At 35.9% G+C, this 14,224-nt stretch overlaps 1 protein-coding gene across 13 annotated transcripts in view; it reads right to left on the bottom strand.

The window, feature by feature from the left end:
- The window catches only part of LOC149807275 (uncharacterized), a 181,209-nt gene that overhangs the window by 91,845 nt on the left and 75,140 nt on the right, over positions 1 to 14,224 (bottom strand). For all 13 annotated transcript variants that reach the window (XR_016422200.1, XM_089964394.1, XM_089964370.1 and 10 more), the window contains 2 exons: positions 8,474 to 8,737; positions 5,328 to 5,451 (listed from right to left, as the gene is read on the bottom strand). Coding sequence is in view for 12 of the 13 variants with exons in the window: in XM_089964394.1 (XP_089820520.1) it covers positions 5,328 to 5,451; positions 8,474 to 8,737 (388 nt within the window). In the remaining variant the exon portion in view is untranslated. The remainder of the gene's footprint in view (positions 1 to 5,327; positions 5,452 to 8,473; positions 8,738 to 14,224) is intronic.

Genomic DNA, 14,224 nt, shown 5'->3' with positions numbered 1-14,224 from the left:
TCTGGCTTGACTTGTATTGTCACGGTAAATGTAAATGAAGGAATCTAACCATGCCTTGGTTGACTCGCATTGTCACAGTAAATGTAAACATGCAGTAAATCTGACTACGTCTGGCTTGACTTGTATTGTCACGGTAAATGTAAACGCAGGAAATCTAACCACACCTGGGTTGACTTGTATTATCACAGTAAATGTAAACATGCACTAAATCTATATCTGGGTTGACTTGTCATGGCAGATGTAAACATGCAGTAAATCTGACTACATCTGATTTGACTTGTATTGTCACAGTAATTGTAAATGCAGGAAATCTAACCATGTCTGGGTTGACTTGTATTGTCACAGTAAATGTAAACATGCAGTAAATCTGACAATGTCTGGCTTGACTTGTATTGTCACGGTAAATGTAAATATGCAGTAAATCTAACCACGTCTGGGTTGACTTGTATTGTGATGGTAAATGTAAACATGCAGTAACTCTAACCATGTCTGGGTTGACTTAAAATGTCATGGCAAATGTAAACGTACAGTAAGTCTATGTCTGGTTTGACTTGTTATGGCAGATGTAAACATGCAGTAAATCTGACTAGTCTGGCTTGACATGTATTGTCACGGTAAATGTAAACATGCAGTAAATCTAACCATGTCTGGGTTGACTTAAATTGTCATGGCAAATGTAAACATAAAGTAAGTCTGTGTCTGGGTTGATCTTTATTTTCAAGGCATATGTAAACATGCAGTAAATATGACTACGTCTGGCTTGACTTGTATTGTCACGGTAAATGTATACATGCAGTAAATCTAACCCTGTCCAGGTTGACTTAAATTGTCATGGCAAATGTAAACATACAGTATAAGTCTATGTTTGGGTTGACGTTTATTGTCATGGCAAATGTAAACATACAGTAAGTCTATGTCTGGGCTGACTTGTATTGTCACGGCAAATGTAAACATGCAGTAAATCTGACTATGTCTGGGCTGACTTGTATTGTCATGGCAAATGTAAACATGCAGTAAATTTATGTCTAGGTTGACTTAAATTGTCATGGCAAATGTAAACTTACAGTAAGTCTATGTCTGGGCTGACTTGTCATGGCAGATGTAAACATGCAGTAAATCTATATCTGGGTTGACTTGTTATGGCAGATGTAAACATACAGTAAATCTGACTAGTCTGGCTTGACTTCTATTGTTACGGCAAATGTAAACAAGCAGTAAATCTATATCTGGGTTGACTTGTCATGGCAGATGTAAACACGCAGTAAATCTATGTCTGGGTTGACTTGTATTGTCACGGTAAATGTTAACATGCAGTAAATCTAACCATGTCTGGGTTGACTTAAACTGTCATGGCAAATGTAAACATACAGTATAAGTCTATGTCTGGGTTGATGTTTACTGTCATGGCAGATGTAAACAAGCAGTAAATCTGACTATGTCTGGCTTGACTTAAACTGTCATGTCAAATGTAAACATACAGTAAATCTGACTATGTCTGGGCTGACATGTATTGTCATGGCAGATGTAAACATGCAGTAAATCTGACTATATCTGGCTTGACTTTTACTGTCACGGTAAATGTAAACATACAGGAAATATGACTATGCCTGGGTTGACTTTTACTGTCATGGCAAATGTAAACATACAGGAAATATGACTGTGTTTGGGTTGACTTTTACTGTCATGGCAAATGTAAACATACAGGAGATATGACTATGTTTGGGTTGACTTTTGGGTTGACTTTTACTGTCATGGCAAATGTAAACATACAGGAAATATGACTTTGTCTGGGTTGACTTTTACTGTCATGGCAAATGTAAACATACAGGAAATATGACTATGTTTGGGTTGACTTTTACTGTCATGGCAAATGTAAACATACAGGAGATAAGACTATGTTTGGGTTGACTTTTATTCTCATGGCAAATGAAAACATGCAGTAAATCTGACTATGTCTGGGTTGACTTGTATTGTCATGGCAAATGTAAACATGCAGTAAATATGACCATGTCTGGGTTGAGCTCATGCAGTTTAACAGCATTTGTTCTATCTTTGCCACATGAAGAGACTGATGCAGCTCTACTGGCCAAAAATCTTTTCCACAAATTCAAGATAAGACTATTTCTTCTTTTTAACTTCAGTAGTGTAAAGCAGCAACAAGGCTTTTAAATTACTGCATCTCCTGTAATTTTTCATACATTAAAAAATAAATATGTTAAAAAATGTATTGCATCTTTGTGGGAAAGAGATAGTGTACGAAAAAATAAATGACAAAACATTGAAAAGGACGCAAAATATGTATGATTGTCCATATAAAATGCACATGCTTCAGACATAACTGTGTACATGCACTAACACAATCTATGTATCTTGTTTGTAATAGAGAAGATCAAAAACAAATAATTATCGCATGGACATAGATAATCCACCAAATTTGTATTCCAAAACCTTGTGATTAAAATAACATCTGCCCTGAGATGAGGGAAAGGGAAAGAACAAGTCAGAGATGTCAGCCCTTCTTCATGTCAGTTTGCTTTATATATCTAACTGATCCTGTTTAGCTGAAACTTATGTCAAAGAGTAAATAGTAATAAACTAGAAGATCATGCACAATACATGCCATACTCCTTCATTTACAAAGATATATAATTAAAATTTTATATTATTTCATCTTTGGACTCCATGCCAAGGATCACATGGTCGGGAATCATGGGATCATTATTTTATTATCACTGGTAAGAATTGTAACAAGCTATTGATATAATGTATGGTCTTAATCTATGTAACAAAACAGAGTGAAAAGCAACAAGTTTTGTAAAATTCAGCAAATAATTTATTTCTTTAGATTACTATATGAAAATTTAAAAAGAACTTAAAAGTATTGTGATTTAAGACCAAAATAGTCCCAAGAGTTCAATCACAAGTCCAAAGGTATAGAGGTCCTAATGAATTTCAATGGTGTTCCCAAAAAATTTCAATATTTAATGTGTTGATATTCCAATAGCCTCAAATTCGCTAACGTGCTAACAGTCTTGATGTATCACAATGATATAATCAAAAATGTCCTTAAAGGAATGCACAATAATCCCCAAACAGTGATTTAGTCAGACACAAATCCTCCCAAACTAAAAACTGAACACAACAGTAAAACTGATTCAACTTTGGATGTTAAGGTAGGCATAATTAATTTTGAAGTAAACAACATTAATTTAAAAGCTACAACATAATTACAGAACCAGGATGAAGGTCAACTTCCTTTCTATACATTTCTATGTTGTCAACAAGATCAGGAATTTCCAAGCGAAAAACTAATGCCCTAAACTCAGATACAAGTAAACATGTTTACTTCCATTAATAATGATCTGAATATTTAATCTATAATCATAGAGAAATATTGGCTATGTATTATGTTCTTTACAAAATAAATGACACTTAGTCAGTAGGCCCTTAACTTAATTACTGACAAAGGTCAATCACAAAAAAGAGATGTACATAACATATAAGCATGAATAAAAGTCAACACATAAGGCAAATGATGAAATACACATAACACTATACACAATGGGTAAGTAGCAAAAGTCAACTGAAGATGTCAATTTCGCTTCAGTCAAAGGCAGCTGCTGCTGTACTAAATTCAAAATGGTGGTGTTATATGAAGTTAAATATTCGATAGGTACAACAAGCATTCATGTCATTTTAAGAATATAAAAAAACATGAAAGCTGCAGTATTCACATACCAAACACCTACACGTCTCGCTCAATAACTCACGCACAAGGGGGTCCACAAAAATAGACCGCACTATAAGCAAGGGTGTGAATTACTAAGGGACCTCCAAAAATTCAAGGGAAAAAAATTACGTTGACAGTGAGAAAACTGGGGGGGTTGAGGTGGCGTTAGCGAACTGGGCTGTTTAATGACTGAATCCTCAATTTACAATCATGTTGCTGATAATTTTTAATAACGTGATTTTTCTAATGAAGTTATTCGTTATTCTGTTTAAATAACATTTATTTTCAAAATGTCCAACATGTGAAAGATTGTTCCAACTAGTTTCAACAACCATCATGTTTACGCAAAAAATCTGTGTATTACATCACTGCTTTTTGTTTTCTTGATGAGTCTGGTTCCCATAGTGGTGTCTAATAGTATCCTGCTAAATCGGAAGCCCACTGAGCAGGGAACTAGACTAACTGTTGATAAACCACTAAACAAGATTACTTTTTTTCAAAAACATGCAACATTTATTTTGTGAGACAATTGTCTAAGCCGAAACTTTTTTTATTGTTCAGTTAGTACAATATTGATGTCATGATTTCAATGGAAGAAAAATGAAACTTCTTATCATCCTTGAGGATATCTCTAAGCGCCAGTTCAAGAATTCTCTGAAACTCACTTACCCACAATGGTCCGCATCTGTGAAATCAAGCCTTTTATTTTATGAAGTATTCATTTCGCTTGGATGCCTTGTTATCTTTGATCACAGTTATGAAAGATCAGTTAATTTAAGTAGTTTATGTTATATACACAATAACATTTATAACAGTGTTCAACTGACCAAATGAAGTGAGTTCACCCGACATATGACCAGGTAGATTTTAAGTTTGTAGGATTTTCATGCCTTTTAACTTTTCTTTTATTCCACCTCCTTTATTTGATTCAAAAGACATAATTAACGTGATAATACAAAGTAGGCCAGCTTTTAATTCAGTCTAAGATACAACAAATATTTCCGCAAGTCAGTTATCAAAACACAGTCGGCACTTACCTGTAATTATGTTCTCTGAGAAATGCTCACAGATATAGCTGTTACGGTAGACTGACACATTTTATGTCGACTTTATAAGAGGACACAATGCATTTATGATGATTACACTTAAAAGGAACTAAAAGATAGAACTAGAACACAAATTTCAATTGATAAAAAATTATTTAATTTGTATTTATTTATTAAAGTGCTGCCTCCACTCTGCGTGACATTTTCATTGATCGAAATTTTCTAAAATATTGTTAATTGCTGTGTACTAGGAACATTGTTTGAAAAGAAAATGTAAAAAATTGTATGACCTATTTTTAAATTTGATATTGTATAATGTTGATTAAAATTTCCTGGTCCTATCTTCCATTTTCAACGATGAAACGAGTGATATATTATATCAAAGTCTTCATTACCAATTTTGATCGCGATTTTATTCAAGTTCAACAAATAGGGATACATTTTTGGGGTATTTGCTGGTTTTAAAAATGGGATCCACAACTGACCCAGCATTATAAGCAGGTTTGTGAATTATCAGTGCCTGTTATTATTGAGGAAGTGATATATCTTACCATATTGGTGTTACTTGGATATTGCTCAGGTCCAAATATTTTACTGGGTGACTCCATGTACAGTTCAGGAACTTATCCCATTCATGATTGATACAACTGATCTTTGTAATGTTCTGAGGTGCATCTGTAAATAAATTCAATTCATGCAAGAATGATATTTTTAAAAGTTCTATGCAACATAAATATGTTAGGGATTTGCCATGAATGCTCTATTGGTTGAAAAGAATTTCTTCTGTTTTTTTATTTCTTTTTAATTGTGGAGTGTTCAAACCATCTTAGACATTCTTGTCATGGCCAAATCTATTAATTATACACCATACCAGTGTTTAATAGTCCTCTGTGTATTTAAGTCATATGAGGCCCCGAGTGGCCGAGTGGTCTAAAGTGCTCACCGTTACAGATCACTGCCATCTCACCTCTGTCTGCGTCGGTTCGAGTCTCGAATTCAGCTAATTTGGTTATGTGAGAAAGCTTGTCAGTAGCTTCTCATGGGTAGGTGGTTCTTTCCGGGGTTTTTCCGGGTTCTTCCTCCACCATTAATACTGGCCGCCATGTATAGCCTATCTTGTGCTGAAAAATGGCGTTAAACCATACAACAACAACAACAATTTAAGTCATCCACTGAGTTTGGTCTATAGCATGTTGTTTAAAACTAACATTATTGTGCAAAAAACATTCTTCTTCTTTCAATCAGTGACCTTGACCATTGACATAAAACTCGATGGGCGTCTCCTTATCCAAAGTATAAGCAATCCAAAAAGTTTGGTCCAGGTATGCCATGTTGAACTACTTTTGAAGACACAATCTGTGTTCCTTCCATGACAGTGACCTTGATGTTTGTCTCCAAAATCAATAGAGTTCTTTCCTTCTCAAGTGCCCACATGTTTTGTTTGCTAAGTATACAACTTGAAACTGATGCTAATGTAGGGTATAGCCAGATGTCTGTAATGTTAATGTAGGGTATGGCCAGACGTCTATAATGCTAATCTAGGGTATGGCCAGATGTCTGTAATGCTAATCTAGGGTATGGCCAGACGTCTGTAATGCTAATCTAGGGTATGACCAGATGTCTGTAATGCTATTCAAGGGTATGGTCGGACGTCTGTAATGCTAATCTATTGTATGGCCAGATGTTCGTAATGCACAGTGATGCTAAAGTGATCACTATTTCAAGCTTCCACAAAAATTGGAAGGTATGAAAATTTATACACATTACCATATCTGGGTAACTTTTTTCATCCAGTCTGAGCTTTATATGGAGGGGTTGGGAAGTTGAACATGGTGCTACCTTAGTGAGAACAAGAGATGAAATGAGATTAATCATATAGCTAACATCGATCTCAAGCTCAAATCCCAAAGTAGCTGGCAAAGAAATCTGATTTGAATAATGGTTTCTGACATTTTTTTAGTAAAAGCAGATTGGCATCATTAGTGCAAACTTGAAAAGCCTTCATGCCAGAATACTTCGTCATATTGCCCAAAGACTGTTTAGTGGGTTTTGATAAGAAATCGCTTAAAGATTTTATTATTGTTGGTAAATGTATCAGAGGATCAGCATCATTTGAACAAACTGAAAGACTTTCAAGCTTACTGCCAAATTTGATTATATTCTATTCAGCAGATTTGAGAATTTTTTTATAGAGGTTTTTACATGTTTAGTAGCATGGCCATACTGGATGGTGGATCGACATTTTTTGTACCAACTTGAAAGGATAATATGTTAAATCTTCTCATAATATCTGTTAGATCTTCTCTAATTCTGTTCAACAGTTTTTGAGACATTATTTAAATCTATTTGTTTAATTTATAGTAATGGCAGCCATATTTGGTGGCAGGTCCACATCAGTTATATACAATTCAGAGACCAATACAGTGATCTCACAAGAAGTCTTTGAAAGCATTGGGGTAAGCATGCTGTAGCATAAAGAAATATTTCATGTGTTATAATAAAAGTTAATATATATTTATTTCCCTAAGTTATAACATAATTTAATGTCAAAATACTTTAGCCTCTGAACTGAAATAAGCCATCAAACAAACCAAGTTACATATATTCCAAATGTCAAAGACATAATGTGATCTAAGTTTATCTGTGGCAATTAGGAAGATTGCAGAAATAGCTTGGCAATTGAGGTTTTGAGTGCTATCGTTTGAATTTCAGACAAATAACATGCTGCACATTAATACAGCAATGGTGATTAAAAAAATATCACGTCTTAATTTATGCTGTAATCATTCCAACTGCAAACTATCTGTTTATTATTGGAGATTATTTCCCATGTAAATTAGGGAATAATCAAATTATTATTATTGGCCTGTCTGTAAAACATGTAAACTGGAAGATAAAAATTGCTCCTTTTCTTAATGGGATCGACAGAAAGTAGAAATTCATAGGGCAAACCCATTTGAGTAAAGGTTAATTGATAAAACTATTTTTGTTTTCTTGCAGGGAGTATGCTGTGTAAATATAAGAGCAACTCACGGGTAAGATTCAATTTTCATTCAAGATATTTTACTCGTCACATGTTCCAGACAATAATAATGAATACTACTACTACTACAGCTTTGGTCAAATTCTTTTCAACATACTTTCAGGAGTGGCTTTTTTAATTTTTATAAAAGTTGCCATTTTTGATAACAGTTTGTCATTATTAGTATAAAAAAATTCCAAGGTCTTTATGCCAAGATTTCTATCAAATTGGGTCAAATTCTGATCAGCAGATTTTAAGAAGATTTTGTTTGAAGATTTTAGGTATATATTTAATATTATGTAATAGCAGCCAAACTGGATGCTGGATTATCATCGTTTGCACAAACTTAGAAGGAATTCTTACAAGAATGCCCTATGTCAAGTTTGGCTGAAAGAGTACTTTGATCTGAGAAAATGGTAAAAGCAACAGTTGATGGATGATACATGTGGACACAGGACTCTACCTTAAGCTCAGCTTGCCTTAAGGCTATTAACTGGACTGATAGGGTACACTATTTCCAAGAATAAATTGCTCAAACCTGAATTCTGCATAATTTTCAAATAATTCCAATTCAGATGAGTCACAGTTATACTGGTTTGTGGGTCTAATTCTGGCCCCTTAAAATTCTGAGAAAATCCCTAGTAAGAATGTTCACAGTAATAAAAATTCAATTACATTCAACACTTATTATTTTGGAATCAATACGGGTAAAGTTGGGGTTGTAAACTTGGCAGTAGATGTGAGCTCCATTCATCTCTGGCCCCTTCAGTTCCAAAACAAGCTTCTTCGACTTTTCACCCAAGATGAATGTATTATTCAGCTCGGTGTTGTTCAAAAAGAATTTTATTTCTGAAGCATTTTTCTGTATATCTCGATTTGTTATGTTGCACGTCATGTCCAATGTCCCTCCAATGAGGCCATATCCAATGGTTTCAATTTCTGAAAAATTAAATAAATAACAGACAGTTCAAAGGGTGATAAGTAACTGCATTTTAGTATGTCCAAAGTCATGTCTCTATAAGTAACTGCATTTTAGCATGTCCAAAATCATGTCTCTATAAGTAACTGCATTTTAGCATGTCTAAAGTCATGTCTATAAGTAACTGCATTTTAGCATGTCTAAAGTCATGTCTATGTCCAAAGTCATGTCTCTATAAGTAACTGCATTTTAGCATGTCTAAAGTCATGTCTCTATAAGGTGGCGCTATACAGTTTCGCATTTTGCATAGGGTTAGGAATTTAAAGAAAAAGAATGTCCCCGGCTTTCCTCACTGGTTATACTGGCTATTTAAAAAAGACCTTGTATATCTTAGGTATAATGCAAAGAACCTTTAATTCCCTTTATTTTGGTGTATGATTGATGGGTGTACTATGGGTTATAGAGTATACAGCTTGGCCTTACTTCAAATGTGCACCTTTCAAAAAAGTGCTAGCTCTACTTGGTCATTTTCACTTCCTGAACTTCAGAGGTCAATTGTATAAAAAAGAGCCGATAACTTTTTTTACATTTTATATATTTGGTAATTCATTCATTGCACTTTCAGAAGCTGGTATTGTCTAGTCTGGCAAAATTCATTTTCCCTATTTTAATAGCTGCTATGTATAGTGTACTTTAGACTAATTCAGACTGATTTTTTAACACAAGGGAGCAGTCATTTTAGTTAGCAGTGTGCTTAAATCATGTAAAATTTCCAAAAGTACAATATCCAAAAGAAATATCATCCACATTACATTAATGTAGCATAGAGGTATGCAAACATTCTCTCCACTGTGCATGTTTTAAATGCGAACTACTTCACCTTACATACGTCACTCTCTCAAAAGTACATATTATCTGGTGAGCGCCACCTAAGTAACTGCATTTTAGCATGTCTAAAGTCATGTCTATGTCCAAAGTCATGTCTCTATAAGTAACTGCATTTTAGCATGTCTAAAGTCATGTCTCTATAAGTAACTGCATTTTAGCATGTCTAAAGTCATGTCTCTATAAGTAACTGCATTTTAGCATGTCTAAAGTCATGTCTCTATAAGTAACTGCATTTTAGCATGTCTAAAGTCATGTCTATGTCCAAAGTCATGTCTCTATAAGTAACTGCATTTTAGCATGTCTAAAGTCATGTCTATAAGTAACTGCATTTTAGCATGTCTAAAGTCATGTCTATGTCCAAAGTCATGTCTCTAAGCAGTAAATCACAGTTTTATTGACCATACAATTCTGAAGAATAGGAAATATTCTTTTGTGGAATCATATATGTAATCTACCCACATATCAGGGTGTAATATGTTTGCTTTAAATTATACACATATAAATACATGCTAAAAAGAGTGTGTACTGACCTGCCAGCACTACAATATGGCAGATCTGGGTCTATGTTCTCTGCCTGCACTTGAATGCACACTGTACATGAATTAATAATATCATAATTATCTCCTACATGCAACTGTCTCCACTACTATTAACATAAAGTGAAAAGAATTATCTGGGTTGAAAAATAAGTTATTGGGTATTTTATAAATGCAAGCTAAATTATAGAGTACTTTGTACACAGAAAGCAAAACAGAAGAGAACAGGACAAGAGTGACTCAAAGAGACTAACAATCTACAAGCTGAAAAGAATATCCAGAAATCAAAGATAACACTGTTTCTCCTTTGTAACAGCTGTTTGCAAAATCATCTCTAATTTTCTTGAGTGGAAACAAGATTTTAGAGCTGTAAGACTGGCCCTCTTTTACGTCTTATGACCAACAGAGTTATAAGTTTTTCTGTGAAAAACCCCATGTTGATATGGCCATCCATTTAGAAGTACATGTAGTAGCAATAAAATTTTCAAGACTGTCCTGGTGGTGGCAATATTGGCTGTATGATTGATACCATTTTTATCAGAGGTCCCGAGTGGCCAAGTGGTCTAAAGCACTCTCTGTTACAGATCACTGCCATCTCACCTCTGTTGCATGGGTTCGAGTCTTGGATTTAGCCAATGTGGGTATGTGAGAAAGCTTGCCAGTAGCTTCTCGAGTGTTGGTGGTTCTTTCCGGGGTTTTCCCAGGTTCTTCCTCCACTATTAATACTGGCCGCCATGTATAGCCTATCATGTGCTGAAAAATGGCGTTAAACCCTTCAACAGCAACATCAACAACCATTTTTATTTAGGACCAACCAGATAGCATGAGAAGTTTTTAAAATTAAAACCCCACATCAACAATTAGTTATTAGACATCATTTAGAACAAATTCAACACTACAACAATTCATAGGACAAAAAAAACATCCATAGCCAAACTTCCACTTGTCTGGTCAAGCATGTGAAGTGGATTTTACAGTTCATTTAGTACTAAGGAGTTAGGTAAGTGAAACGACACATCTGACTGTAATCAAGTCAAGAAGTAGAATCAAATGGAACATATGGCCCATTATTAATAGTTACTTTGTTTATCAGTAACCTGATATGAAATTATACTGAATCAATAGGAAATTTACGAAGCAAGACAGCTGCACTGAGCACAGACAAGCATCTTACAGTATTTGTATAATTCCATGCCATATCACTTCAACACCATTCAACAAATTCACCCCATAGATTACCATCCTGAGCTCTTTTCACCTTATTTTCTATCATTTACATGTTGAAGCACAGGCAAGAAATATCGAGTGACTTTATGACAAAATGATATTATTTATGATGCAGTATCACAGTGACCTGGTATTTTATCCAGTGACAGTGTATGATTCCAGATCTGACTCACTCTGTCCAATGAAAATGTTAGAAACTAGACAGAGATGGGTTAAATGGGATCAACGAACTGATAATATTGATTTTATATCAGGATCAGTGCTTTATAGTGGGGGGTTATACTCTGTGTGTGTGTGTGTGTGTGCAGTATATGCACTGCACATTTTGGAAAATCCACGTTAACCAAAATGGAAATTAATCTGTCCAAACAATTGTCCATCAGAGGTGTAACATAGTGGTCATTGCTTTTGTCCACATAACACTACCTTCAAAAGGATGTTCTAAGTTTTATTTCAACCATCAGAATGTCACATATATAAAATTATGTAATAGTGGATGTCCGCTATATCATGTGGAATTTTTCTGCCCACTGAGCTACATAAGATAATGCATCACGCTTTTTTAATGCTGTACAATCTGAAATTTAATATACAAATACTCTCCCCCCAAAGCACATTGACAAAATTGTACTGCCAGAGATGAAGGATAAATGTTTGAGTCTTAGGCCAACATTTCTGTGTAACACTAAGTATGATGGTCAGTATAAGTGTGATTTTTTCAGTCATATCGCTATGATGTCTGCAGCATGACAGTTTATAGTGATGTCTGGCACTAGGGAATCATGCCGCAAACATTACGCATGATGTCCCACCCAGTCACATTATCCTGACACCAGACTGACCAGTCCTAACATTAACCTCTTATAGCTGAGCTCCAAGCGAGGCAGCTGTTAGTACCATTTTTTAAAATAAGTCTTTGGCATGACTCGGCCGGAGATTGAACACATGACCTCCTGCATCCAAGGCAGACGCTCTAACCACTAGGCCACCGGAGTGGCTGATGGTCAGGGATGCCACTGTCGATGTCATCACCCTCTCCTGATCCACCTACACCTTCTTCCAGATAGATAAAAAGTTGCAGATCAAGAAGACATCCTACATGATAAAGCCCATGCAGCCCTCCAGGTAGTGCAAGCAAATATTAACAATGGCAAACTGAGCACTTTGACTACCCTGCAAAATGTACACAGGCAGAGTGGAGGGCTGAACAAACCTATTTGAAAATCAGTGTATCCACAAGAGATTATGCCTGTGATGTGGATGTAGTCTCTCACCCAGTTGGTTCCTAGGCTCTATCAGCAAATGTAGTATTCCCTTCTGTCTTGGAATGCCTTGGTGTTGGCTGGCATCATGACCATTGGCCAAGGGCTGGCTAATACCTTGTGGATGCCTACCTTGTCTAGGCTCCAAAAAAAGTTAGATACCATGCCTTTTCCTGTTTGACACAGGCTTGTTGGTTTTACTATTGCAGTTGCAAGCATGCAGCATAAGCTGCAAGGGGGCTGGTTTGTATTGCTTTCCAGGATTGTGGTGGTGGTGGTGGAGGGTCACTGTTGGGCTCTTCCATTAGTATGTTTAGGGCCTTGAAGTCTGCTTAGGTGTGATTTATCACACTAGCATTTAGTGGAGCAGGTGCTTGAAGCACAGCTTGTTCAATCCAAGCTCTGGCAGCACAGTCCTCTGACACTCTGCACCTATGCCACAACCATCTATCGCATGGTCCTAGAGCAGGTAAGGTGTGGAGAATACATACAGGTATCAGCAGCAAATGTGTTCTCATTGCTTGTGCTTGCTGGTACTAAAAGCCATCTGGAAAAGGCCTGTGAAAATAGATTTATAAGTATGATCTAATCGAGAAGGATTGAGACCTTGGGGTTGTCCACCCTTGTAAGGGTTAACACATATTGTGTTACCTTTCAATCCTGGTTAGTTGCAACAGGATGATATTATTTTCCAGTATCTTTTCAGAGATGTAGATTGGGTAGAGTGCATACTCTCATCTAAAGACATGTATGGCCATGGTGGGGTAAAGTCTATTAAACTTAGTAATATCAGATACCTTCATTGGAAACTTTAGCTTACCGAACCTGAGCTCTCTCTGATACCAGCTGTATTTGCTTGTTTAATGATGATCGTGGTCATCAGTGGGCTGTATCACAGACAATATGGCACACTCAGAGTATCAATAATCTCAGTTTTTCAAATTTATGACCCTTTTTTGGGACCAATGAGGTGTAGGGATATGTGTTTGACCTTGACACAGATGGTATTGCAAAATGTGTAGCTCTGTTGACTCACACTCACTAGATGCCAGCCTGAACCCTCACCAGTGAACTTTTCCAGTGGCTCCTCAATATCAGTGACAGCTACTTTGACTAACCCCTCTAGGTCATCATCTGACAGTAACACTTTATTGACTTAGTCATTCCACAGGGACACGGACATAAACAATAGAGCTGTTTGTCAGTTGTAGCTTTCTCTAGTATGGTTTAATGAGGTTAAATTTGACCCCCTTCTCATCTGTATCAAAAAGAAGAAAAGAAAATTAACCACTGCACTCAGACAGAAACAGCTAGGATTGATTCATTTTCTACTACACCAATCACGAAATATCTTAGATGATTCATCTTCTCCTGGAATGAATGATGCACTTGCAACTTTGATGAATAACTTTTCTTTGCAGAAAGACCATTTGAGATGTGCCATTAGTGTGAAGGTGGAGAATCTATGGGGTGTTGTGTAGGAGAGTGAGGTAAGGTCCTGGGACAGTCCACCAAAAGAGCATGAAAATCAATGAACCATGATCACTGTAGCCTCAAAGTGTAATCAGAATGAGCTGAGCTGTGGAATCCCCGA

The sequence above is a fragment of the Sinohyriopsis cumingii genome, chromosome 1 (genome assembly GCF_028554795.1).
Source record: "Sinohyriopsis cumingii isolate HCF-2022 chromosome 1, ASM2855479v2, whole genome shotgun sequence".
Classification (NCBI taxonomy): domain Eukaryota; kingdom Metazoa; phylum Mollusca; class Bivalvia; order Unionida; family Unionidae; genus Sinohyriopsis; species Sinohyriopsis cumingii.
The sequence above is the reverse complement of the archived record's forward strand: the minus strand, read 5'-3'. Positions and strand labels throughout refer to the sequence as shown.